Source organism: Chroicocephalus ridibundus, chromosome 5 (assembly GCF_963924245.1).
Source record: "Chroicocephalus ridibundus chromosome 5, bChrRid1.1, whole genome shotgun sequence".
NCBI lineage: Eukaryota > Metazoa > Chordata > Aves > Charadriiformes > Laridae > Chroicocephalus > Chroicocephalus ridibundus.
The window spans coordinates 27,501,637-27,528,055 of NC_086288.1; the positions used below are offsets into that span (position 1 = coordinate 27,501,637).

Here is a 26,419-nt window from a genome sequence, read left to right on the forward strand (position 1 = left end):
GCAGAAGCTACCTCTGGGAGATGGATGCTCAGCGGAGGCACCCTCTGGTTGTAACTCATTCAGCAGGGCTAGCAGCTGGTGGCTTGGGTGGAGATGGGAAGTGGTGCCTTGGTCACGGCTACCGGAGGCACATGTCTCGGGGAGAGCCCGTGTTTTGGGAGAAGCGTGGTGGGCGGGTGTGGTTTGACTTCCCGGTGGCCGTGGCTGGGAGCACCTCCTGCCAATCTCGGCAGCGCCTCTGAAGTGAGATCTGTCGAAGTGCACCAAAGGGAGAGCCACTTATGTTAAAAGGCCACTGGTGGGAATGTTCATTAATGGCAGGGTTGTTTTTTCCAGGAAAGGCTAAAGGGGTGATAGACCTTTGTTAAAGCGAGTGCATCTGTCGGTTCCAGCTGTCTAACGCATTGAAGTGCACCTGCGCACAGAAAAGAGCAACGCTTGGCTGCTGCTGTGTGCTAGCCTGCCTCAAGACATTCCCAGCTGGGAATATGCTGGGAGCGAACGCTACAGATTTTCTCGGGTTCTAAATCACTGCTTCCCCAAGACACTTCGCTCTACGAACGTACAGAGTAGGGGGGGCTTTCCCAAGGCACGTGCCATGGACGGATGGGTGTAACCAGGGCTGACAACAAACTTGGTGTCTTCAAGAAAGCCTGAAAAGCTTTCAAGTACCAATAGTCACAGAAATATTTTGCAGCTGTGGAGAGAGCAATTTCTGTCTCTTCCCGCAGCAGAGAATATTTCAGGATTCAGTCCCAATATCCCTTGAAGTTACAAGGGACCGTGAAAACAAGCCTTTGTCTGGTGCCTGCAGGAATGTGTATCCTGGTATTGATTCAGACACACTTTCTTAACTGCTTCTGATTTTCTCTAGATTATCCGTGATTTAAATTATACATAAGGTTTTAGGCTTTTATAATTTTGTTTTTTCTTAATTGTACAATCACTTAGATCAGGGAAAGTTCTTTAAGATCACAGAGTCCAACTGTCAACCTAGCACTGCCCAGTCCCTCAGCACCACATCTTACCTGGCTTTTAAATACCCACAGGGATGGTGATTCCACCACTGCCCTGGGCAGCCTGTTCCAATGCTTGACAATCCTTTTGGTGAAGAAATTTTTCCTAATATCCAATCTAAACCTCCCCTGGCACAATAATACTATCTATTGGAGCATCCCACCATTTGGGAGCAATTGGAATCAACTGAAAAATGCAAACCCAGGTACAGATAAATACCCCAAACTCCCCCTTGTCCTGCTTCTGCCAGGTGTGCTTTTGTGGGTGTTCCTCGAGCAGTGAGCAAATTCCAAGAGTGAATACACCACATTCATCTGTGTCCGCAAACACCAGTAGGAAACCAGCAGTGATGCTCTACACCCTCTTCCTGCCCGTAAAAATGCCTTCCTCCTTCACTGTAAACACAGATTTTATTGAGCAGTAGCCTGGGCTATGTAGCTAGTGTCCCAACGCGTTAGGGGTGAGAGTCAAAGCAGAACTAGGAATGAACGTGATGTCCAGATGCCCTGTTTTGAAGTCCCTAGTGATGCATTTCGTTTGAGTGTGATGCTTGAGTCAGATGGAGGTGGGCTCAGCCTGTGGGGGTGTGTGGGCCTGCTTCCGTGAAAAGTTTGGCTTGTCCTAGGGTGTCAGTGGATGCATTCAACTTCTGAGCTGCTGAAGTGTGCAAACTTCCTCCGTTTCTCCAAACACGGTTTTCAATGTAAGTTCCCCAGGCACTAGCAGCTTCCCCAGCCCTGTGACCACAGTCTGGCTCCCCGGGGGCTGTTGACCTGTGTCTGGTACTAGGGGCCGCGTTTTGCTGCGCTGGCTTTGTTGTTAGCTGATAAAAAATAATGGGGAAAGACAAGTTTCTGCAAGACAGACTTAGAGTGCATTAAATAAATATAAATTTTATTAAAAACACCCACATCTCAGCGTTATCAGGAATGATATAATAATAAACAGCTTTCAAATAACCTGCATTACATTACAATACTTACAGTATTTATAACCATCCTCAGATTCTTTTTATAGACATACCAAACATTTCATGAAAATGAATGAAACTAAAGTAAAAAAAAAAAAAAAAAGTAGAACATAAGCATAGAAAATGCACACAGAAGTTCATTACCTTAGTGTCAAACTGCTAAAGTTTCCTACACAAGTTAACCACTAGCTTTAGAAGTGAACTTTTTACCACTGTGCGTCAATCAAGATGAAAAATTCATTCAAGTAAAGTTGACACCACTCAGAAGCATCTTCAAGTATGGCTATAGTCAACCTGATAATCCTATACAAGCAATTTTGTCTGCTTTGTCATTCGTTCCAACTGAGGCAGGGTTCTGTACACCAAAAATTACAGTTCGGGTATTTACAATACAAAACTGATTGACCAGCTAAGCTTCCTGCTCCGGCTGCCAGCAGTTTGGCAAATGACGGTGCATGGCATATTAACCAAACATCTACTATGGATTACATGAAGAATATAGGATTTAAAAAAAAAAAAATCACTGAAAGATGAAGATTTATAAGGATTTAATTAATCTGACATATAACCATCATTAATTTTATTTTTTTTTAAAAAGGCGAAACTTTTGTTTCAATGCAGTGGGTAAAGTCACAGACTGAGAATTAAAAAACCAAAATTGCCATAATAAATATTTGACCATTAAACCCAAAGGCCTCCTTTGATTTACTTAGAGCTAGGTTGTGATTCTTTTAGATAAAATTTCTTTCGACCAAACTTAATCTTACAGTATATTGCACAAGATATATCTGGGACATGGAGGTTTGCATGTTTAGGGAAGCCCTTGTACAGACTGTACCTTTTTATATTTTATCTTATTTTATTCATTACAGTATTCAAGAAGCCTTGTTTAGAGAGTGACTTGAACAACTCTAGCAAACAGTCACTTGCCAAACCCCTGCCTTACATTTTTCCCTTTAATCAGCTCAGTGCATTCTACTTTCTTTTTGTTTATTCGTTTGAAACAGGCAAAACATTCTAAATCTCTTAAACACTTTCATTACAATAAAAAGAGCTAACGAATTTACAAAATTAGTTTTAGTTACATCAATACATGTACAAGAAAAATTAGAGCAGGGATTCAAAAGAAAAGCATTAAATCCCTGAAGAAAAAAAAAAAGGAAACAAAAACAAAACAGAAAACCCAAGAATAATATATTTCACCTATAACAGCTTTACATACACACAGGTGACACGTTGGCATAGGAGAACATGAGCTGAAATATCCCTGAATTTTTAGAACCAAAAAAAAAAAAAAAGTTGAAGTTCAAGTTATACTTGCTAAAATGTCAAGTATTGAGAGAGTTTTTTTTGTTTTGTTTTTTTTTTATTTGTTTTTTTCAAAGGCTATTGGGGGAAAAAGATGGTATACAATATATAAACTTTCACACTCAGTTCAATATCCTATTGCCAAACTAGTGTTGAGGTATATGACAAGTAGGAACATCACTCAAACCTTTTAATGTATTTTTTTAGCTCACATTACGATATATTTGTAGCAGGCTGAGTAGCACCATGATGTGAATTCAGCTCAAAACCCAAATATATATAGATTTAATATTTTTACAGTACTAAAATACTAAAGCATTGCGTTAAAAAAAGTTTTGTTTACAATTTAATTTACTATACAACTCTCCTGCTTTTTTTTTTTTAATAGAAATTAATGATTTAAAACCACCACAGCAAGCCAGCTGCCTATTTTTTTTTTTTTTCTATTTCATCAACGGAATCACACAGAACTAACCCTGTTTCATTCATCTTGTGTAGGCATCGGTCTGCTCAATCTTCCTGGCAAAGAGGACACTTGCACCAAGAAATGACTTACACCACAATGTACATAATTATCAACACAAAAGCAATCTGCCATTCAATATCTGAAGAGCGTACAGATCTTTAAAAACAGCAGAAGCCCAAGCTAACTAGTTGTAGTCTGTCGCATGCTGCTAATTATTACCTGTGGTTAATATAAAATTCTTTCCTTAAAACTGTACATATTTGAGCAATGAACTTGTCATAATAATTGTAGAAAACAGTTTACAGTATAGCTGTGTGAGATGAGCACCAGAAAAACATGTGTTTTGTGTACTAAAGTATTCCCTTATATCCAGTAAGCCCCATTTTTGCCATAACTGACTGTATTAAAAATGGATATGTAGCCCACTAGCAGATGCATGGCTAAAACAAAAGTATTTAAAAGCTTTTTTAGTTTAAAAAAATTATCTTTGCATTTTAAAATCAAAGTAAACTTTTTTCTTTTTTTTTTTTTTTTTTTAATGTCTTAGTACCTTAGCATTGTTCAAGTTGCCAAGCTTAGGTAGACAAAGTGCTTTTGAAACACTATTTAAAAAAAAAAATATCTCTCTCTCTATTTTATTGTCCTTTTCTAGGACTTGGCTGGATGAGCAAAATCCAGAGGTCTTTGTAATTCCCATACGTTAAAAAGTAAGCTTATTTTAACACCAGGTAAATTCAATACATACATGAATGAAAAGGTCCTCCCTGTTGTTGAAGAACATTTGACTACATCATTGACATTTTGTTATAAAGGCATTAACTGTTCGACTGTTAAAATTAAAGACACCATTCTCTTAGATAGCACCATGGTTTTAGAATATCCAAACAAATTCAGTGTTTTGCTGTCTATTCATTATGTTTTATACTTATCTACTTTGTTAAATAAAATCAAGAGGCTAATAAGATTACAGTAAAAACTGCATGTTAAAAAGCCATAATTCCAGTATTTCAGTACATCGTAGATTCAGCACCAGATGTTATTTTAAGATTCCTGCAGTTGTAATACTACAGTATTATTTTTTTAGGGTTGTTTTTTGCTCCTGTTCCATGACTATGCAAACTTGATGACATTAAAAGTGGCCACAGATGTGCAAAACTGTAAGAAAAAAAAATAATCTATTTGCAGATTATCTCTTTCAGTAATGGAGCCAGTGTTTTCAAATGTAAATTGTCAAACACTTTTTTTCTTCTGCTTTCGTTTTTGCATAGGATGCTTTGGTCTTGTTTCCTACGTGCCATCTGTGACCACTTAAAAATCAGTGGAAAATAAGTGCGCTAGTGAGATTACCTCTTGTTGCTGGTGTGCTGAGGCTTTTTCCACTGACGAGTTTTGTAAAAACACTGTTTTCTTCTTCACCCTTGCCTTCCCCACAACCTAAAGAACTACCCTACTGACAAGGTGTTTTTTCAAATGAGGTAACCAACAAAGGTGTGAAGTTAGATATATCGGTTGTAAGGCCCTGTAACCCGTGTAAAGGCATATGGAGATGTAGTTACTGTGGAGTCTGTGGTGACCGACAGTGTCCTTTGTGCAAGAGACTTGATGAAGCGCATGTACGTTGGCTCTGAGGGTTCGTGTGGCTCAGCAGGCTCCCGCTTTGCTTTTTTGCCGTAAGATTTCTGAGGCACGTAGTCTGGACCGTACTTTTCGCATTCCTCTTCTTTCTCTCTTGCCTTCTCAGCCATCTTTGCCTCCCACAGAGCCAGACCGTGTTTTGGCTCATTCATGCTCTTGTGCTGGTAAAAGACAAGGGATATTCTGGTGGGATGGTTCCTGTTGGGATTTTTTAAGGGAGTCGTTGCATGGAGCTCACGTTTTGCGCACTCTATGAGGATTGACCCATGAGATGGAGCAACTGCCACTCCTCCAATTTCTGGATCCAGAAAGCTCTGCTCACTGTCTGACCAGACTTCATCGGGATCCTCTGCTTTTTCTGGATTCAGCACTTCAGTTTTATCTAAACCACCCTGGGGAGTAGTCCTATCATGGTTTTGACCTGGAAGCATGTTAGACAAACCATTAACTGCATGTGAAATCATTTCACTATCCTTATTTTGGAGATGCAGTGAATTAGGAGGACCACTAAACATATTTGGAGCAGAATGGTAGTCGTGTGCTAAATGCGGAAGGGGTTGCACGTGATGATGTTCACTGGTTTTACTCATGGTGGCATAATCCATGCTCGGATTACTCAAATTAGATTTTAACCTTGAGGCAACCTCCATAAAATGACCGTCAGCCTCAGGGGTGGAGTAAGAGGAAAAAGACCCCACGTGGTGCACATTTGGTCTAATGGTGCAATTACTGAAGGAGTCTACCTGCATATTTTGGTTTCCGTAATTCAAGTACTTGGGACCAAAACTCTGGTTATTCCCAAACCTATGCTGGTATAATGTTTGAATGGGTGGTAGACTTAGTTTAGACATATGGTCTTGGCTCTGGCAACTATACAAGTCCACGTGCTGATGCTGGGAAGAGTAGGAGCCCAAGTAAGAGGGGCAGTTGTCCATCGGTATGTTTCCATTGCATTGGTAGGGCGGATATTGGTTATTTTGACTTAATGATCCTGAATAAGGGTTCATGGGACTGGAAGAATTCAAATAAGACCCCGCAGGCTGTGATGAGGTTGTGTAGAGGTTCATGGGACTGGACCCTCCATAGGGATCTGAAGTGTATGAAGAGCTTGGATAAGCATTGGCTGGATTAGGCAACCTTACATAGAGATTTGCAGAACCTGAACCCGAGTAAGAGTTAACAGGATTTGACTGAGGGTTATTAGGGAGAGTGCGCTGTGGATGTTGTTGCTGCTGCTGCTGTTGTTGTGTGGCTGGTCCTGAAAGACGTAAAAGATCTGTGGATGTGAAAAGAAAAAAAACACCACAACAAACAAGCTTTTTTTTTTTTTTAAAAAAAAAAAAAACCCAACCAAACCAACAAACAACGTATTTATAGACTTTCATGATACATATCTATGAAATTTCTAAGAAAAGTATATCATATGATACATTAACAGAGGTTCTCTTTCTCATATCTCAAATACCATCCTTTAAGAAGCTGAATAAATACTAAGACTACTCATCCTTCTTGGCACGTATCCAGTGAGATCAGATGCTAGTGGCAATGGGGAAAAAGAGGACAGTGCAATCTGTTCAGAGTCACATGCACAAAATCCAAAGAGTTGAATCATCATTTAAGTAGCCCGTGAAACGGAGCATCAAAGTCCTCCCAAACAGCCGTGCACAAGGTGACCTTCTTTTCCCTAAGAATAAATAATTCTTCTCATCTATATTAATGGAACTGTCTCAAAAAAATGTCCCTAGCTTTATGTAAAAAAATCAACGGTGACATTCACTGGCAGAGAGAACAGTTCAGTAACCAGTGAGATTAACCGAAGGCCTAAGAGCAAAACCATCACTCATTAAAGTGAAATGGCATTGTTTAATGGTTACAACCCTAGCCTAGGTCACGGAGCAGCTGACTTCCATTCATAGGTATTTCAGTGACCTTCGATGTGGCCTTGGATGCATCGCTTTCTTCCTCTCTGAGAAAGCTGCTGTAACAATAAAATAGTCATGATGAACTCCTTTGCTCAGGACTCTCAAATCTACTGATGAAAACTGCCAGGCATTGCTAAGTGGGTTTTTAAACTCTTACTCCACTATGGAAAAACCTGCCTTGCTTTTGGTCTTGAAGCAGAGTATACATCGTGGTAAAGAGGTTAGGCTCGAATCCCTTCAAATTAGGAGGTTCTCTGTAACAGCGGCAGACAGTGAGTGACGTGTAGGTCATTCTTTCTTTGGCAGCAGCATCACACACTTCTTTTCATGGCTTCTAGCACTACTAGTCTTTTAAAGGTACTTTACAATCCACTGGATGGCAAGCAGAGTTTGCAAAAGCACCAGATTTCTACAGGTGTTAACTACCCAACAGGAAAGGATTTCTCATACAATTTGCCACTCTAGTATTTATAAATATACAATAACGATATTTATTTTCAAGAATTCTCTTTCCCTTTTACTTTAAAATGTTCTTGGGCTGAGAATAATGGTTTTCTTGAGACTTATTAAAAATAGCCCTGATTTCTAGGAAGCTTACCACTGCTGATAAAGATCCCGATCCGATTCATGTGTTTACCTGCTAGCTGCTTTGCATGACCTGCCGCCTCAGAGTTGCCTTGCTTGTTGCGTGCTGCAGCAGACTTCTCTCTTTCAGCTTTGCTAGACCCATTCTCCAAGGAGGAAAGCTTCTCTGCAGCTGCTTTCTTTGCTTCTAGCTTCCTTTGCCGACACGTCTTGACGGGCTCTGCTAACATCCTTACTTTTCGGCGAAAGGAGGTAAGGACCTGGATGCTGCCGTTCCTCTTCTTCTCCTCCTGGCCTTCAGTGCTTCCAAACTCATCCACATCAGAGACTTTGTATAACGGGAGCACATGGAGCTGCTCATCTTCTGGTGTTTGGCCAATTTCACGATTGTCTTCTCTAGTTAGTGTGCAAACCTGTCAGAAAGGTGTGTTAGAGGAACTCCCTCAAACCAGTCTGAGAAGAGGAGATCTGAAACGCTACCCTGGGCATTCTACCTTGCCCTGCCACTGTCGGCATTGGCATCTGGCAAGCTATTTGTAAACTCTAAGTTTCTGAGCAGCTTATGCATATCACAACGAGCCTGCAATTTCATTTCTTCCATTGCTCTGTTGGACAGCGTTAATAGAAACAGAAGGTGTGTGTGTATATATATATGTATTTATACATATATATCTATCTATTTCTTGTACTTTTGCTGAAATGAACAGCATAGTTTATTTCACATTAGGATAATCCCTTACTATGTGATCCATTGTACTGTGGCCAGAGAGCTAAAACAGCGGAACCTGGAACTTCATACTCACCTGAAGATTTTTTTTGCTATAATACATTAGCTAGCTAGCTATTAGAAATAGTGTGCAATACAACATACTGCCATTGTATTTCACACACCCTTACAATGGCAACTTCCAGGACTTTGCAAAGGAGCAAGTCACTGTAATGTTAATAGTGTGATTTAAGGAAATTACTGCTGTGTCGTGCAGCACGCTCATTGTGTTAGCTCCAGCTAAAATAGGTGTTGGGAGGATCTCTGTGGGAAAAGATGCTGATACAGACATATTCTATAGCAAAATCATTGCATCAGCCAGTTTTAGGAAGAAAGCTCAGCTAGAAATATATATTGTATTGGTGGTGGCTGACTGGTCAATTAAGTCAGACCCTGGAAACAGGAAAAATTTAGTTGGTATTAAAAAACTAGATATTCCCTTTGGTCGTAATAGGAGCTGCACTCATCTAGGTAGTTGCTTCAAATTACAACTATGATGATTATTCAAAACTGAAGATTATTCTTTCTCACATTTACCCCAACTGTACTGTCATAGAAAGAAGAGGCAAGGAACAGAAATGATCCAATACACGTTGAAAACCAGCTCCCTTTTCTGGTATCTTCTACAGAGCCTTTGCTGTGTACGTGCTAGAGAGAGAACTGAAGAGAGTAAAGGGTGCGTGTACAATACAAAGGACGGCAAGGCGTGCAGGCTTTTTGCTCATCCCAAGCAGGAATGAAATCCATAACTTCCTAAACTCTTCTGGAAAGAAGTTATTTGTTTCCATTTTTATTTTATTAGAAGATATAATCCAAAGTTGTTAGAAAAAACCCAGTGTTTCAAGAGGACAAATATAAACCATTCTGTGCCAGAAACACTGAAATAAGCATTTCAGCCCTGCCGGGACCTTCTTTCCATTGTCTCCACAGTTTCTCTTTTACCAGTTCTATATTAAGCCTTTCTTTAATACACTGTAAGTCTCATTCGTTTGAATGAAAAATTGTGTAGGGGATAAAAAGTTAGCTCAATTACTGCTTAATGTTTCTTTTTTTAGCAATCTGTGTTATGCAAGTATAAATTTAAACAGACGGGAGATAATGAATTAAATATATGAAATTAGTGCTGGAGTAAGGAGGCTATATGCATCACAGACTTACCAGTGTACTCCCGTTCTGCATATTGTGCAAGTCTCTGTGAGCATGAGCACAAAAATCCAGGCAGGCAGTGACCCCTGAGAATGGGCGACCTTCTTTTAAACCCAGGCGACACTCGGGTGCCCTGTGTTCATACTCGATCTGGAAAAAGATGACAGGTATCACTGCAACTGAGCTGGACGCTCCAGTACAGAACTAGCACCGAATGCTCCGCTGTGACAACATGCAAGTTTCCTGACACCTTGGAGATGGCAACATACAGATTTTGAAGACAAATAAAATCAAGCCATTTGATAGCAATTTCATATCCGCGCTTCATTCCTTGTTGTTTCATTCCCTGTTACCTTCTGTCTCGGGCTTGATTGTGAAATTGGCCAATAATACTTTTCCTTGTGTATTACTTCTCAGTCGCTGCCAGTGGTTGGTGTTTTTACATGACAAATGCAGCGTATGGTTTCAGCGTCTGGCACTGTAAGAGTGATATATTTGTGTAGACTGGAAATATACCAAGCTATTAAAGGAAAATGGCTTTAGAAAACTGACTTCAGAATGACTTCATGAAAAATAACAGTTTGCTTTTTGATTTGTAATATTTTGGCGTGCTAAGCGTATATTTCATTAGCTTAAGTATGACTCTAACCCCTGACCAAAAAGAGAGAGAATTCAGTCAAGACAGTACTTTCTAGCCATGCGTTCATTATTAAGGAGCTTTACAAAGAGTTGATAATGCAACAATAAACCTTACAACAAAAGAAAGGATTTTGTAATGCAAGATCAAGCCTTAGACAAACGATGGTTTCATATTTTATTTAGAAAATTAAAAATGAAACCACGTTTGTAAAATGCTTTGCTGAAATTCCTGAACCTTTCAAGTGAATGCAAAAAAATCTTAATGGAACTTAATGGATCCTGTTTTAAGTTAAGGTCAAATTAGAAGTTTTGCCAAGTCTTGATCCAAGATCACTAAAAGATTTCTAGTTTGCTCACAGACCTTTAATTTTTAAATTTGGAATATCTACTTCCCTGGAATCTGAAAATAAAAGCACAATAAAATGCGGAACATGTTTACATGTTTACTTCTTTGCAATTTCAGAGGGATCTGAAATGTTAGCCAGACTATAATTGTCTGATTAAAGTATGCTGGTGCAACTGTTCTCTGAGATGTTCCGTTGGGTCCAGTTGGAAAAACAGACTCTTTCCAATTCTAGATTATAATCCGGTAGCAATCCAGACTTGGATTAGAATAAATCTGGGAATCTGGAATTTCTCTTTAGGATTCAAAGGGAGCGTTTAGGGCGTTTTGGTTTTTGAACCTTTCACAATACCATACAAATTAGGCCTTGATCATCCCTCTTTAAAGCTGCTGACAGTAGCTTGATCAGGGTTTCCCCACAAATGCAAGGTCTGCATGAAAGTCCTGAAGTAGGCCAAGCTATACATGTGCCTCATTACATGAGGTAAAAATTCAAACTTGTAAAAGCATGTATTTTCAGCAAGCGTCAGGCAGGTCCACAGCTTACATGGAGAAAAGTTCTTTTGCAAACTATTGTGGGAAAAGAAAAGCAGCCCAAGCAAAGAACCATTTTATTGTTCACCACCCCCTCATTTTTTCTTCTTCCTCTTCCTTTCTTCTCTTGCAGAATATCTCTCAGATATTTGGACAGATAACCACAGCTAGTGGGCACACGGCCACAGCTTCCTCCATAACGAGTCTCCAAACATTATCTGATCAGGTAAGTGAAATCGGGTACGTCTGCTTACCCTGTCTAGTTGCTACTAAATATGCAGGAGTGAGTTTTCTGGCAAATAAAAATGGACAGTTTTGTGTTAGTTTACTGTATCTGTTACAGTTGAAAATCTGTCTTGTGCTGGTTGCTACAGCGTAGTGCTGCCAACAGGAAAGAAAGAGGATGTCATAGTTTGCAGTGATGCTGATAGTTTGGAGACTGTAGGTTCTGTGAATGTTTGTAATGGTACTGAACTGAAGCAATGAAAATGAAGGTCAAGTTATGCATTTGCAAGGGGTACGTTGTCAAATTTTGATGGAAGTATCTGAAAGACTTTGGGTAAAGGAGAGACAGCCAAACTGGGAACCTCATAAAGGCTTTGAATGTGCTAGTATCTGTGAACACTGCTTCACAGAAAATGCGTGCGCAGTCCCCTCACGCAAGAAGGCTGGTGCAGGCCCGTGTGTGCATATGCAGGGCTGCGTATGTTCAAAGATGAAACTTTGCTTTAAAAGCATGTTTGTAACGCCTATTTTGGTGAAAACTAAATTCATCTGCCACTGAGAGAGCAGAACTGAAACAATGGCTTCAGGACTGGAGTGCAGTATGATACACTGCCTTCTGGCACTGTTGCCAGTCTCACACCATCTTCATGGCTGTTTCGCTAGTTTGGCTCGTGAGTCATGCCAAATCCAGGAATTTGTGTTGTAGAGCTGAAGAGTTCGGCTCAAGTGTGAAGTAATTTTATTGTGTTGATGTGGGTGAAAAGATTAGTTCTACTTTGTGAACCAAATTCTACTAGTTTTACTTTTGAAAGCATGTTAAGTGGAATTGTTCATTTCCATCCATCTTTAAGCCGATGTCAAAGGAATGCTGGCACAAAATGTACTTAATGGTTTGGCTCAAGTTTGAAGCATTGGGAAGTGTGGTAAAAATCAGGTTATTTGCATGACTACTCCAATTCCTTCTTTCCCCAGCATACCTGGTTGTTATACGCATCAGGTGCAAGCTTCTTGTAGGTAGGTGCCATCAGGGTTGACAGATTCTGCAAATTGGATTCTAGTTTTTCTTCCTGGTAGGAAATGAAATAGAGTTCAATGACATTTCTAAGCTGTATGTATGGGATTTAAAAGTTACAGTCTTTACACAATTATGTTTACACTGATAGTTGTTTAAAGGCCTAGACCGTTATCATTCTTGTTCAGACAATAACCGTTGTGAATCTTCTTTTAATTTTACTGTTTCACAGCCTTTAAAGTAATGAAGTAGTAAAGTACTGTAGTGTGATCCTTGCAAGAGGACATCACATACTATAATCTTAATCTGGTTTATATTAAGAAGAATCACATTCTTCAACATGGAGATGTTTTAGACCCGAGCATGATGATCCCCATTATTTTCCCCACTGGAGTTTTGGGAAAATAATACTCTTCAGAAAGCTTGAGAGAAATAATATCAGAATGGTTCATCAAGTAAATCTGGATAATTTGAGGGTTTTGCACGTTGCAGTGACAGCACTTCAACACACTGAAATATCTTTTCATGCAGCTATTTAAAATTATTTAAATACTTCAGACTTCAAAAAGTTCCCAATTCTTAAGCAATGAAGAATTGTGGACATGTCTAGTAGCTGGTGATACGGAGGTAGGAATGACCACACTTCTTTTTTTCTGTAAGGAGAGGTACACACTCTCAAAATGAAGGGCTCTTTAAAAATGAAGTACACTAATAACATACTCCAAAGTTGCTCCCCATCCTCTCAGGATGAGAATCCCCAATCCAAAACGTTGCTTATATAAGGCCCTTATTTTTAATTTCAAGTGCATAAGGAACAGTGGCATACTTGTTTTTAGGAGTTTGTGTATTTTAGGAATGTGTGAAGAGCTGTGAAAAGCCTATGGGTTTGAGAGAGAGGTACGTTTGGTGCATTAAAAATTTCTATCTCCTATATGGGACTATCCTAGTTTGGGACTCCGAAATGACATTATGAAATTGTCAAAAATATCTTGCTGTGACCTTGTGGCTGCTGCCAGAACGTGGAGCTTTTTGTATGGCCCAGAGGTTACCATTTGTAAGTGTTACTTCTAGTTTTTGTTGGTGAGGATCCTATTTGTGTTGTCTGTAAACTGTGTCTATGCTGTGGGATCCAGCCCCTGGTCTGGGCTTTGGCTGCCCCTGACTTTGTGTGGGAAAGAGATTGAAGGGTAAAACCATCTTTCCTGCCCAGCTCTGGCTTCCATGGGAAGTAAATCTAGGAATGCAAGTTGGAAGGATGCCCTGATGGGCTCTGGGGCCAGGTATCCAGCTTAGAAAATTTAGGGTGTTTAGGATTGCAGACTATGATAAAGAAGGCTTTGTGCCACGGCGTGACTGAAGGAGAGCTATTCTGTGATTCTCTGGGCCATAGAAGAGCAGTGGGGAGGAAAAACTGTACCTTCATTATGATGATATTCTTAACGGTGTGCTGTTCTCAGCACAGGCCATAGGATGCAGAAGTACCTGGCGCTCTGATCGTGCGGAAGAAATGCTTGGATTTGTGTAAGACACCAGAATACAGTGAAAGCTGTGGACCTATGCGTCAGTGCACAAGCAAGGGACTAAATTTGCACGTGCTTGCCAAAAACCAGACTGGGCCATTGGAGCCTCCCAGACACATGACTAGCTGGAGGTGTCCAGGAATCACTGCAGTCATAACTTCAAAGGCATCTTGTGCCCAGGCTAAGGTCAATGTTTTTTATATTACTTGGACTCGTTTTAAACAGTTGCCAGTTTGCTGTAACGTAGAGCCCAGTCTGAAAACATTCAGTGGACCAGGACTGTATGTAGAATGAGTCTTCCTATCCTCTTCTTCCTGTTGTCATCTCAGAGTTTCATCATGTTTGTCTCCATGCAGTCTGCTCTGGTTCCCAGTTGCAATGTTATGTGCCTTCAGTTGGTAAACCTTCCACTCTGCCACTGGGGAATATCCCATTGCAGGCCTAATACAGCCACAATTATTCAGGCCGTGCTCTCTCCTCTAATTGTGAAAGCCTGCAAACATGGCTTCAAATCTCAGGGCTTTTACCAGCTGTCAGAATTTGGACAGCCAATTCGGCTGGCTCGGTGACTGGAATCAATCAGTTTTGACTGGCAGTTATTTAATTACCCTACATGTGTGCCATTCAGGCAGGGCTCTGGCCCCTGGTCTCTTGTGCTGTATCTCTATTTGCAGAGTGACAGAAAACATTTCCTTGCAAATGAGGCTCATTTTAGACATGGACACCAACCTCTTTTGGGTCATCCCCCATCAGCTTAAATTTTCTTGGAATCTTGCTTCTGGCAAACTTACAACCGTTGTAGTACATGCTCCAGGAGCAACCAAAGGAAAATGAAGCACCACAAGTTTCAGGGTCCAGCCCTTGACATGCGCAAGTCCGCCTAAAAAATAAGAGAATATGGCTGTCAGCAGTAGGTGGGTCACCCCAGGGCACTCCCACAATTCTGCTGGCACTCTGGGGAATCACTGCTCTTGGATTGTCTTCCATCAGTAAATAATGAAGAAAGAGGGAGGCATACACATTATAACAGAAGAATTCATCGGAGTGAATAGTTTTGTGGTTGCAAAGCAAGGACTATGGGGTTTTATGCTTCCGGCTTTGCTCAAAAGAGGGAATGTTTGTGTGATGCCTTGTCAGGTAACCATATTCATGGCACCTGAAAGGGGCAGATGCTGATGGCACTGTGGCAATGTGGGAGCCCTCTGACAGGGGCTAAGCAGTAATTCCTGAATTTATGACTCTACCCATTAAGCCAAAATAATATACAGTGATAGCTATGTTAATTTTGGTATAAATGTTTTACACTCTCAGAAAGACATGGGAAAACATGTCTTTGTGCAATATAGTGCAATTTCTTTAGATTCAGGCTGGCTTCTGTAGGCTTACGGTATGCTTTAGTGCATCTAGTTTTTATTTCAAGGTTGAGGTTATCTGCTGTCCTGCGCCCTGATGAGATCTCTTCTTTTAAATATACTGAGATGCTTCACAACTCTGGGAAGATGTTTTTCCCTGAGTTATAAGAATGTTTACTTTGCTTTTCTCACAAGGTTTGTGGGTTTTCAAACTGCTTGAAATAGTTGGAAAAGTTATGAGTATTTCAGGGTAATGGCTTGAGCAAAAGTGCCGGGGGTCCGAGGCTGAAGGGGGGGTTGCAAGTCCGGCGAGCAGACCCTTTGTTCTACTTACTCTTCATTCAGGGCGCACCGCCGGTTTGTGAGCGTGCCGTACTTCCTCAGGGTGTCGGTGAGTTCGGAGTAGAGCTTGTCGGCCAGGCTTGTTGGGATACCCTCCCAGACCAGGATGAGAATCACGATCACGGCCGTCTCACACGTGTGGCCCGCTCGCTCACGCACCAAGCAGAGTAGCTTTTCCTCCTGACTGCTTCTGCGGACTACCTGCATGCACAGCAACACACACCCCCAGAGCCCCAACACAAACAGTGCGTTTCTTAATGTGAAGAGCAGGAGAATAGAAAACCTCAGCATTAGTGCGCATGTGGGGACCTTAATTCTGTCTTCCTCTCTGTTTCTGCCAACTCAGTCCGTTTTTCTTGTTAATGATACGGGCCGTGACTACCCTTTCTGTTTAATGAAGCTGACTCTAAGAGACTAAACTTGACCGATGGCATGGAAAGCCATGGTGGTGGAAACCAGCTTTGTAAAGGTATCCCCCATGCTCTGATTCACCAGGAATATTCCTGTGAATCTGCGCTGTGGTACAAGTGTCCCTGTTTGATTAGCGGGCAAAAGGAAGTGAGCGGTGAGATGCCTCCCCGCACAGAGCTGGATGGTGGACACTTGCACTTAGGGCAGGAGCCATGCGGGGAAAGGAGACAGCTAAGGAAGGGACTAAGTAACTGGACACGGGAACTCTCTCCCTTTCCCTCCCAAAGTTAAGCAGCTAAACCTGTAATCAGCCACGCAGTTTGGTGACCTGCCCTTACTACAAACAAACATCACAGTGATGAGAGGAAAGCAGTAGATGTTGTTCAAATAAAAGGGTGTCCTTGCTTCTCAGTGCTTGTGCTACTGTGGGTATTTCTGAAAAAAAAAAGGTGCAGTCTGGCATGCGTAAAGACTATAATCGTGTATTGGTTTTTCACCATCCCGTCTTCCCCCAGCCTACCCAAACTACTTCATAATTTGTGCCAAAGCATGACAGTGTTTGCTAAGAGGGTGTCCCAATGTCTCCCTCAAACTGGGAGTGCATTTTAAAAACATCACAGTGGTGCACTTACTGGCTAAAATTAAGCTAAAAATTAACCAGCAGTGTTAATTTTACAGAAAATCTAAGTGAAACTGCTTTCTCGGGTTTTCATATCTTTAAGCCAAATTTTATTCTTGCTGTTCTCCATGCAACAAGTAAATGGGAGTGTGAGAGACAGGGGTGGGAGCAGGCTACAGGCATCCTGAGGTACCGCTGCCGTTGAGCTATTTTAAGTTTCATAGTGTCAGCTAACAGAAGGACATGTCACTGCTGTTTGCTTACGTGAACCATCGTACTGAACTAGATTAGTCTTAACATTTGTGTACATCACTTACCCATTTAGCAATTGGACATCCTTGAGAACTTTTGCCTTCTTTCCCAGTGTAGACAACCCTCTCAATCCTTATAGCTTTACCCTTCTGTCCAAATCTTAAACAAACAAAAATAAGTAGAATAAGCAGACTCATTTGGTTCTGCGTGAACACTGAAAAGATGGAGCACGTTTGCCAGTCTTGTCTTAAAAAATAAACACTATGAATTACAGGGAGGGATATGCAATGTGGTTCATCTTGCTGATTTTATTATAGCAGCAGCTTGATGTGTTAAGAGAGGCAAATGTCTTTGATACATTTGCCTGTTAAGGTCATGCATTTCCAGGCATGCTCTCAGGCCAGGCCTCTCCCCGGGCTGCTGCAGCTGGGGGGTGCCCCCCTGCTGAGCCCTAGAGCACATCAGGTCTCGGGTGAGGCCATGCATTAGAAACGTGTGGGGACTAAGTCACCATCTCCTTGTCCTTTGCCTGTTACCTATAGAGCAATCAAGATAGTTCCTTCCTGTTACGCAGCCATTTAATCATGCCTTGAGAACTTTTGACCTTCCATCCCTCTTGTTTTTGCACTAAAATCTTGGTGACATATCTGAGAGCAAATATTTGTATTTAAATCTCTGTCCTGTAAAGGAAATGAAAAATGCTTATTTTTAGATGTGATCTCATTGTGAAATTTCAGTGTCACAGGAAATTATACAAATAAAATCAAGTCGTACTACACATGTTCTGCAGGCAACTGTTAGGTCACTTTTTCCTACTTAGGCTTGGATGTTAGTATACATTTGTTTCTTTAATTAACCACACGAAAAAACATTTTTAAATCTTAAAATTTTCTATCAATTTGCTCATCTGGACAAGGACCTCATCAAGGACAACTGTGCAGATGCCGCTATAGAAATACGTTGTGCATTACACACTGGGAATGAAACGGACTTTGTCTCAAATCTTTTCAACTGTCAGAAAGGAATTTGTGCCTGATGTTTGTCATGCTGGCTTTCAGGCCGGAGCTGATTGGCTCTAAAACTGGAGCAAAACTCACTGAGCATGAAGTAGGGACTGGGAGAAGGAAGAGGTAATATGTATGTATCCACCATGGATTCTGCAAGGAATCTGTTCTGGTATAGCTAAAATATCATCTGGGAGTCTAAATCCAAATCCTGGTTTGTTTGGCAGTGCTGATACCTTAAAAGTCAAACCATGTTCATAGGAAGCCAGTTTAAAAGTGCTACAGTTGTCATTAGTGTCACCAACTGCACACATGTGCTTGAGTTAAGTGCTTTTTTAACTCAAGGATACAAAATTAACTAATGAGGAGGAGTTATGGAGTTCTTCAGTCAGGGAATCGCATAGTTCATACCATATGAACAGCTGAAAACTAGCCCTTGTTCAAGTGGCTCCTGCTATACTCTGCTGAACCTGGCTGAGTAGATGCATGTTATCTATAATCTCTCAGGATTTCCTTCTGCCAACATGAAATGAAATTAAATGCAAAAAAAAAAAAAAGAAAACAAAAAAAAAAAGAAAAAAGGTGAGGTCAATATTAAGGATGAAAAATTACATTCCAAAGTAAAGAAATGAAAAAAGTTTCATCTCTAATAATTGACATCATGACATGAATGACTTTCCTCTGTTATTTGTAAATACTAAAGAATTAACCAGTCAATGAGAGCTCTGGAGATAAATTGTCAGAAGCTCCTCAGGAGGGTCAGTGTCCGCTGCCCCTTCGCAGGAAGAAGTTGGTTTATGTAGGTTACATGCATTGGAGCTGCTCACAAAGCTGAAAACAAGTATTGGGGCAAGGCCTGCACAGGAGTCACAGGGAAGGAGGTGCTAAGAAAGAGAAAGGACCTTAGGACTTAGAGGTAATCGGAAGGGTTTAATATGCCCTCCGTGGCCTGTGGCCATGCAGTGATGAGCACAAACTAACAGACCTTGCTAAGAAACGGCGCTCCTTAGCTCAGACAGAGCACTGCAATAATGCCCGTTTACTTTTGGTTCTGCAACTAGCTGCAACTTCTTTGCAGTTCTGGAGTCCAGATTTTTCAGGTATTCAAATTCCCATCTGTCTCTTACTTACTGGGGAGCTTTTTGTTTGCTTGTTTGTTCAGAGGGGAACTGAATTCCCAGATAACCTCTAAAAACCTGGCCATTGATATCTATGCATGCCAAAAGATACAAGTAATGCAGAATTCACAGTGCAAAAGTCACTTTTGTGTCAGTTTTTAATTTAAATACCTTAGAAAGGCTAGTGGGTTTTGTGTTTACACATATTTTTAAATAGCGCGGATCACATATCCATTCTGTGCAGTTCAAAATTCCCGGTTTGCTTGGCTTTGATGTAATAAATATATCATGGGATGCAACACGATACAGGGATTGTCCACAATCAAGAGAAGGCTAGTTTTGTGCAATACTCTGAGGAAGGGGGATGTTTTTTCACAAAACTATTTATCGATTCTTGGGCTGAACTCCTATCCAGCAACTTTGTGGCACTTCTCTGGACGTGACCGAGTTAGATGTAGCCCTTTAGGGCTTCACCGTATACTTAGTAATTTGGGCAGGGGGTGCACTAATTTTGGAGTTTGGTATTCTGCTCTTCGTCTTCCTTCTACCTTGGCATTCTCCTACCCAGAGGGAACACCAGGTCCATGCCTGCTTTTGCAGCCATTGCCAACCGTCTTGCTTGGCAGGCTGGTGAATACTTGTTCCTGCTTGGGTTTGCTGGCATCTGTCTCAAAGTGCGCAGCCTGTGCCAGCCAGCAGACTATTAGCCCTGTCAAATATTGTGACTCTCTGGTGAATAGCACAGTGCGTAATGTTGGCAACACTGGAGTAGCTAAGCCTACAAGTAATTACTTGAGTTGCAATTGTTTATTTCTTTATGTGCAAAAGCTGGAAAAATTCTGACATCCACAAAAGGATAAACGTTAATCTGCCCTGTGCCTTTGCACTAATTACCTTTCTTCCATGATTTCTCTAATAGCTGCCACATTAGGACCGGCTCCTAGATGGGTATAGAAAGGACCTTCATCTTTTTCAATAATTTGCTCTGTTTAAAACAAAATAAAGGTTATTACTTCGAAGCTTAATTCTTTAATGTAAAAAGTCACATTGCAAAGCTTACATCTAGCTCGTTAGAATACTGCTGTATGGGTCTGGGGTCAGAGTTTTCACACTTATGTCTAAAGTATGCTCGCGCAATTTGTACAAAACATGCAAAGCACGTGGCTAATCCTGCAAATAGCCATGATATGGACTGTGTGCCTTTTGCTAGCACAAACAGTTGTTTTGCATCTTGGGCTCTAAACTGAAATTCAAAAGGCATTTTCCTGTTATCACTGAACAATTGTTTCTCCTTCTCCCACTTCCTCCTCTCCCAGTATCTAGAAAGGAGGATAAATGGGATAACAACGGTAAATATTGACGTTAGTGAGCTGTACAGTACTTGTTTTTCAGCAGACATGTTACAGTGTAGGAACCTACAGCTTGAGAGAGCGGCCAGTAAGGTTACATAGAGAATTTCTGCCACCCACAGAAAGACTCTGTGAAATGGAAAAAAAAGCAAGTTTGCTGAAAGAAATCCTGCACAAGGCTTAGTCAAAATGCTTGTATGCTAAGAATGTGCCCTCAGTTTTCTGTGTGTAGGTAGGACCATGTCAGCATTCACAATATACGCTATATGTTTGGTTTGATACGAGAAGGCAAGCTCCGTCAGTGAGAAACAAATGGCCAGGCTCTGCCTGGGTTCAGGAGGAGATGGTGGAGCTGTGCTGACTTGTCCAAGGGCTGACTTTACGCTTTCTGCCATGCTAACTCCAAAGGCTGGATGAGGTGATGCTGCTCCTGACGTACAGCCTCCGGAAGAATGGTGAAGGCACGCTATAAACCTGAACATGTCAACAGGGGAATGGCTTAATTTAATCTTCCTAAGAAGGAGTATTGGTAGGAAAGAGCAATAAAGCCTATCGATTATGCTGTGGCACTGGGTTCTTCAAAGAGGATGGGAACTAAGTTTCATGCTCGTTTATTTCCTAGAGGGTCTGCTAAGACTGAAGAATTAAAATGGAAGTGGAGAGTAAGTTCTTTTGCTTAGTTAGCGGTTACGGTACTGGCTATAAAAAAATAGTGAGAATAATGAAATGATTGCCAGAAAATCTTGTGCCAACTACATTGGAGAAACAGTCTCAGGAAAAAAAACCCAAAAAACTTTAGTGTTTTCAAAAAGCCTACATTTTGTAGATTGTTTCTTATAAAACAATAAGAAACAGCAAGGAACTGACTTCCAGTTTTCTTCCTGGGGGCTTTGGAAATCCAATACCTCCTGGTTTTGTTCCCATGGATCATCTCTGAGACATAGGTCCAGGTGTTTGAAAAGGCAAAAAGGTCCATTTTGCAGTTTTGGAGGAGTGTTGGTTCAACTTTCCACTTTTATAGTTGGTACAAAATCTCAGTAAGTGAAACTATAACAAGGATTTCCCCCCTCCCCCCCCCCATTTTTGGCACTGAGCCTTTTGTCTCAGCCTGAATAGTTTATCCAGTAGAGTCTGGAAGTGCCCGTTAGACCTGGCTATGTGCAGCACCAGTGCTATATGGAAGCTCGGGCTACGCGGCCATGCCTGTCACTCCACTTTGCTTCCCTCTGCTCTATTATTCCAGCTTTTGGAGATCAGGTGTGCCATCAAGAAACACCGAGGGTCTCACTGGCTGCTTTTCTGGAGCTGCCTGCGTAGCTTCTCTAAGAAACTGCTGCACTCTTTAGCCTTGCAGGAGACAAGTGTGTGAAAGGGATGATAAACAACAAGTTAATCTTAACTTGAAACAAGTGAGGAATAATCTGCCATCCCTTCCTTGCTTAGGCTTGGCTGAGGGAAGTTTCAGCAATTTCACTCTTAGAGCAAAAAATGGCGTAAGGATCTCAAGTTTTGGACCCAGGACATATTTTATAAACGCTATATCTAACCTTGATGAATAAATTAGATTATAAAGTTATGACCTACTTTTTATCAGCATGTTGTCGTTACATGTCTGCTGCTCAAGGAGAATGGATGTGAGGGGATACATTACTGGCCGTAAGCATTCTGACTGAAAAAGCAAATAGGCAATTGCTTCATGAAATATTGAGAAAGGGCCCGTGTGCAGGGTTGGATAAGTGGAGTAGGCATAGGTGTATAAAATGGCAATTTTTTAAGTCTTTACTAATTACTGTTCTAAAATAAGCCAACCCAGAAAATCCTCCAACAAAAACATCCAACTAACCCCGTGATCCCAACTTTGAAGGCTCATTTCCTTCCTGTGAACTAGTACATTTTTAGTACATCTCAGCACTTACCCACACAGCTGCAAGATGGGAAATCATACTGGGTTTTGGCAGGTGTGTCCAATAAATTTTTTACAGGAGTATCCAATAACTTGGAAGGTGAGTCTAAAAAATTATTGAGAACAGTTCCAGCTGTTCTTTTGGTCGGGGTTTTCTCAGCAGACAAGTTTGCTTGCTGATCTAAGATTGGGGTCTGAGTGTCAAAATCTGCAGCACTGGTATTTCTTGATAGGATGGTAATAGGGCCTGCTGTTTCAACCTTCACATGTTTAGGAGATTTGATAGTAAAAGTCTTGTGATCAAACAGTGATTTGACCTGTATCTGTTTTAGCTGCTGTTCCATTGTCTCGATGATGCTCTTTTGTTGCATGTTCTCACAGCCAAAGTGCTGATTCTCTTGTTTAATTGTTTTCTTCCACATTTTGTTTTCCAGCTGTCCAGCTGATGGACGCATGCAGACATTAGACTTTGTGCCAGCCTCAATTTTTATAGGCTTGCGCGCTGCACTGGGACCAATCTCGGTTTTGGGTTGCTGGTATGCTTGTTGCTCCTGTTTTTGCAAGAGATGCCACCTTAGAGCAGCATGCTTTTGGAAATCCTTAGGGGTTTGGGACTGCAAATGAGAGCCTCTCTGGTCTTGGGAGTGTGGGGCGGTTTGCTGGCTGTGTGGTAAGTACCGCTGAGGAATCTGCGTAGCTTGTTGGCTCAGGAGATCTTGGTTCAGGCTACCACCGTAGCATTGTGTTTGCTGGAGTGGTGGTAGCTGTATAACTGAAGCTTGTTGTGTCTGTTGCTCTTGTTCTTGAAAAGAGTGATTCACATCTTGCTTTGCGGTCAAGTTATTTGAAAAATACTGCACGTGTTGCAAGTCCTGCATTTTGTTGGCTCCAAAGCGTTCGATATTTGTGGGGTTTTCTTTCTTCTCAGAAATCAAGTGCACGTTGTTTGGGCAGGGATGCTGCAGACCAGCATTTGCTTTCTGAGTGTAAAGGGGAGCTTTGTTGTTCATGCTCTGTACCTGCTCTAGGCCTAGCTGAGGGTTATGCAACGGGAACGCAGTTGATTTCATGTACTTATTCCCAGTTTGAAAACATTCATCTGCTTTAAGCTGATTGAAGGATGCCCTGTCTAGCGGCTGTTCAGCATTGCTTTGGGAGTGGGAAATGGTTTGGGGCAGGTCTTTGTTTTTCATTTGCAGAGCCTGTTGCTGGTTTGGGGTTAGCTGCGAACTGCACGGCAGTTGCACCTGCTGTGCCTGTTTCTGAAGCATCTGTTGCAAAATGTGTGAATGCAAGAATTGCTCATTTTCCCCTGGCTGGGGATTCAAGTGCTGCTGTTTCAGCGGGGCCCCTAAAGGCTGTTTGGCTTGTTGTTCTGGTCTTTGCTGGAAATGGAGCTGCTGCGGAGGGTGTTGCTGCACTTGGGACTTGAGCAGGGAATCCATCTTCGTGAGCTGTGGCTGCGGTGAGTGTTTCTGGAACGGCAGCTGCTGGTGGTCAGCTGTGGGACGCGGCTGCAGCTGGGAGGTCTCGCTTTTGTACAGCGGAGGAATTTGTTCCTGTTGCATTATCTCCTGGCTCTGGGGCTGTCCCGAAGGCCCCTTTAATGCATCAGGACTTCCAGCATACTGTTTTGTATAGGCTGTTTTGGCTGTGTTTGCCTGGAACTGAAGAATTGATCGCAATAATGCTTCGCTGGGCTTTTGGGGAGGCTCTCCCTGGCGGAACTGGGTGGAAACCAGTTCTATCCAGGCTGGTTTTGAATAATGTTGAGCCTGTTGCACAGGCTCTTTCACTTGGTCCTTTACTTTGTCGGGAGGAATCTCAGGTTCTCTCTGTCCTGGGAAAGGCTGATAGTGTTGCTGCAACTCACCCTCGCTTCCGCGCGCTTGCAGGTTTTGGAGGGGAGGCTCCGACGCCGGCGTCATTTCTTCTGGGCGCTGCTGAATTGAGGCGGCCACAGCAGCTTGCGGGTTGCTTTCACCAACATCTTGTGGTGTTTGCGCCTGCTGCGGAAGTCTCTGCTGAGGGTGAAGTTGTTGTTGGCTGAGGCTGGGACTTTCGGACATTGGTCCCTGCTGTTGCCCTTCATTCTTTATCTCCCCAGGAAGAGTTTCATCACATCTGTTGTCAAAGGAATGAAGTCCTTCTCGCACCATGACAGACAGTGCACTGTTCATTTCTGGAGCAGGAGGAGTAGAGGAATCTTTGTGAAACATTGAGTTCTGTTTAAAGAAAGCACCATTTTTTTCTGCTTGCTCAGAAAACCTTTCCAGAGTGGCGTTCTGAGCTTGCAGGTTACTGCTGGAACTTAGAGAGAGGTCTTGGTTGGGAACCTGCCCTACGCTTCCACGAACAGTACTGTTTCCTACGGGTAACTGGCGTGGATCATAGCCTGGAATCTGTTGCTGTAGCTGTAGTTCTGGTTTCTGAAGCGAACAGCTACCTGGCAATACAGGTGGGTTACTGGAGTCTTCTGTGTTGTAGACCTCAGTAACCACTACAGCTGGCACTTGAGGCAGCTCAGAGTTTGAGGTCTGTGGGGAAGTGATCTGCCCTGAGGTATGGGATGAATGTGTTGTCTCATAGGACAACTCATTAGTAGCCTGACTGGTAATGGCATTGATATGAGATGTGTTCTTCTGCATTGCTATGGAAACATGTTCTGGATAATATTGAGACAGTGTTTTCTCCAGGAGTTCACCATGCATGCTTTCCATGGAAGAGGCAGAAACTGTAGCACCATTAGGCATTGGCACTGCCTTGTTCTTAAGTAGTAAGACAATGTCCCTGTTGTGGCAATGAATGTTTTCCCGCTCCTGCTCATCCTGAATCAGGAGGTCATGAGGGTTTTCTGAACCACCACTGTTGTATCTTGTAGACTGTATCAAATCTGAAACTTCATTTTCTTGTCTTGTAAAACTCTCGGGTTTCTTCTCACTGTAACAATTGGAGACGCATGGTTTTTCATTATTATCTTCTGGCTCAGCTTTTTCTCCATTTACCTCTTTGTCTTGTTTCACTTTCTTGTTCTCATGAAGTCCATACAGAGAGGGCTCACTAAAAGTGCGTTTTATCCCACCATTTTGCATATATTTGGAATATACTTTCTTTTCTTGTAAAAGGTCGGGGCTAACGCGGTTGTTTGGACTTCCCTTCAGGTGGGGCACTCCATAGCTGCTTTTAATGAATAGCCTCTTGTGGTCTCCATTTACTTCAACTTCGGGCCTCTCTGTTGCTGGACTTCCATTCTGTAGCTTCACCGCAGAAGGCTCTGCCTGGCAAACGTGAGAAGATTGCGGTATTAGAAATGGACTCAATCTATTGCCGTCAACATGGTTGGTTCTGTCCTGTTCCATCTGGCCTGCTCCGGGGCCATCCACAAGGCTACCCTCTGAACGTATCTGAAAGAGAGAAAAGAAACAGGAGAGAATCTAAGTCAATTTTAGTTTACATTGATGGACAGCCAATTATCAACAATCCCTGCAGCATTCAAGCACCCATTGTCCTGACCAGCACCCACACAACATGAGCTCGCAGGCGCACCTGAGGGGTGTTTCACTGTCCTGTCACATTTTGCAGCCCCGTGCCTTCCTTTTTCTTGAAGGTTTGCTCTTCAAGATGAAAAGAGAGTGAAAATACAGAGTGGCTCCTTACCCCCATTTAACACACAAGTGGATATTTTACCAAAAAAAAAATCTCTTAATGGTGCAAAAAATATTCTCTGCTTTTGAATGATTTGCATAGACTCCTCTATTGTCACTTTTTCTCCTTGGTAAGACAGCAGAAAGTCATGCCGAAACTGTGGTTCCCAGACTTGGTGCTAATCCCGTTATTTGATTAAGCGTGCCAAGCCTCTTTTGTGTGACTTGAAGGATTATTGCCACCAAGCCTGCCAATTAGAGGGGAAACCCCCCTTTTTTCTGTCTTCAGCTGTCTGACAAGGTCTTTTAAAACTGGCATTCCTAAGGACCACGCAAG

The 26,419-nt window shown here is 41.9% G+C and overlaps 1 protein-coding gene across 1 annotated transcript in view; it reads right to left on the minus strand.

The window, feature by feature from the left end:
• Positions 1-1,890: 1,890 nt before the first annotated feature.
• Positions 1,891-26,419, minus strand: part of TET2 (tet methylcytosine dioxygenase 2) — a 74,184-nt gene continuing 49,655 nt past the window's right edge. Inside the window, exons 2-10 of the mRNA XM_063335690.1 lie at positions 22,452-25,842; positions 20,081-20,171; positions 17,130-17,223; positions 15,775-15,983; positions 14,818-14,968; positions 12,534-12,623; positions 9,828-9,965; positions 7,956-8,316; positions 1,891-6,672 (exon numbers count right to left, since the gene is read on the minus strand). Coding sequence (XP_063191760.1) covers positions 5,258-6,672; positions 7,956-8,316; positions 9,828-9,965; positions 12,534-12,623; positions 14,818-14,968; positions 15,775-15,983; positions 17,130-17,223; positions 20,081-20,171; positions 22,452-25,842 — 5,940 coding nt within the window. The 3' untranslated portion in view covers positions 1,891-5,257. The remainder of the gene's footprint in view (positions 6,673-7,955; positions 8,317-9,827; positions 9,966-12,533; positions 12,624-14,817; positions 14,969-15,774; positions 15,984-17,129; positions 17,224-20,080; positions 20,172-22,451; positions 25,843-26,419) is intronic.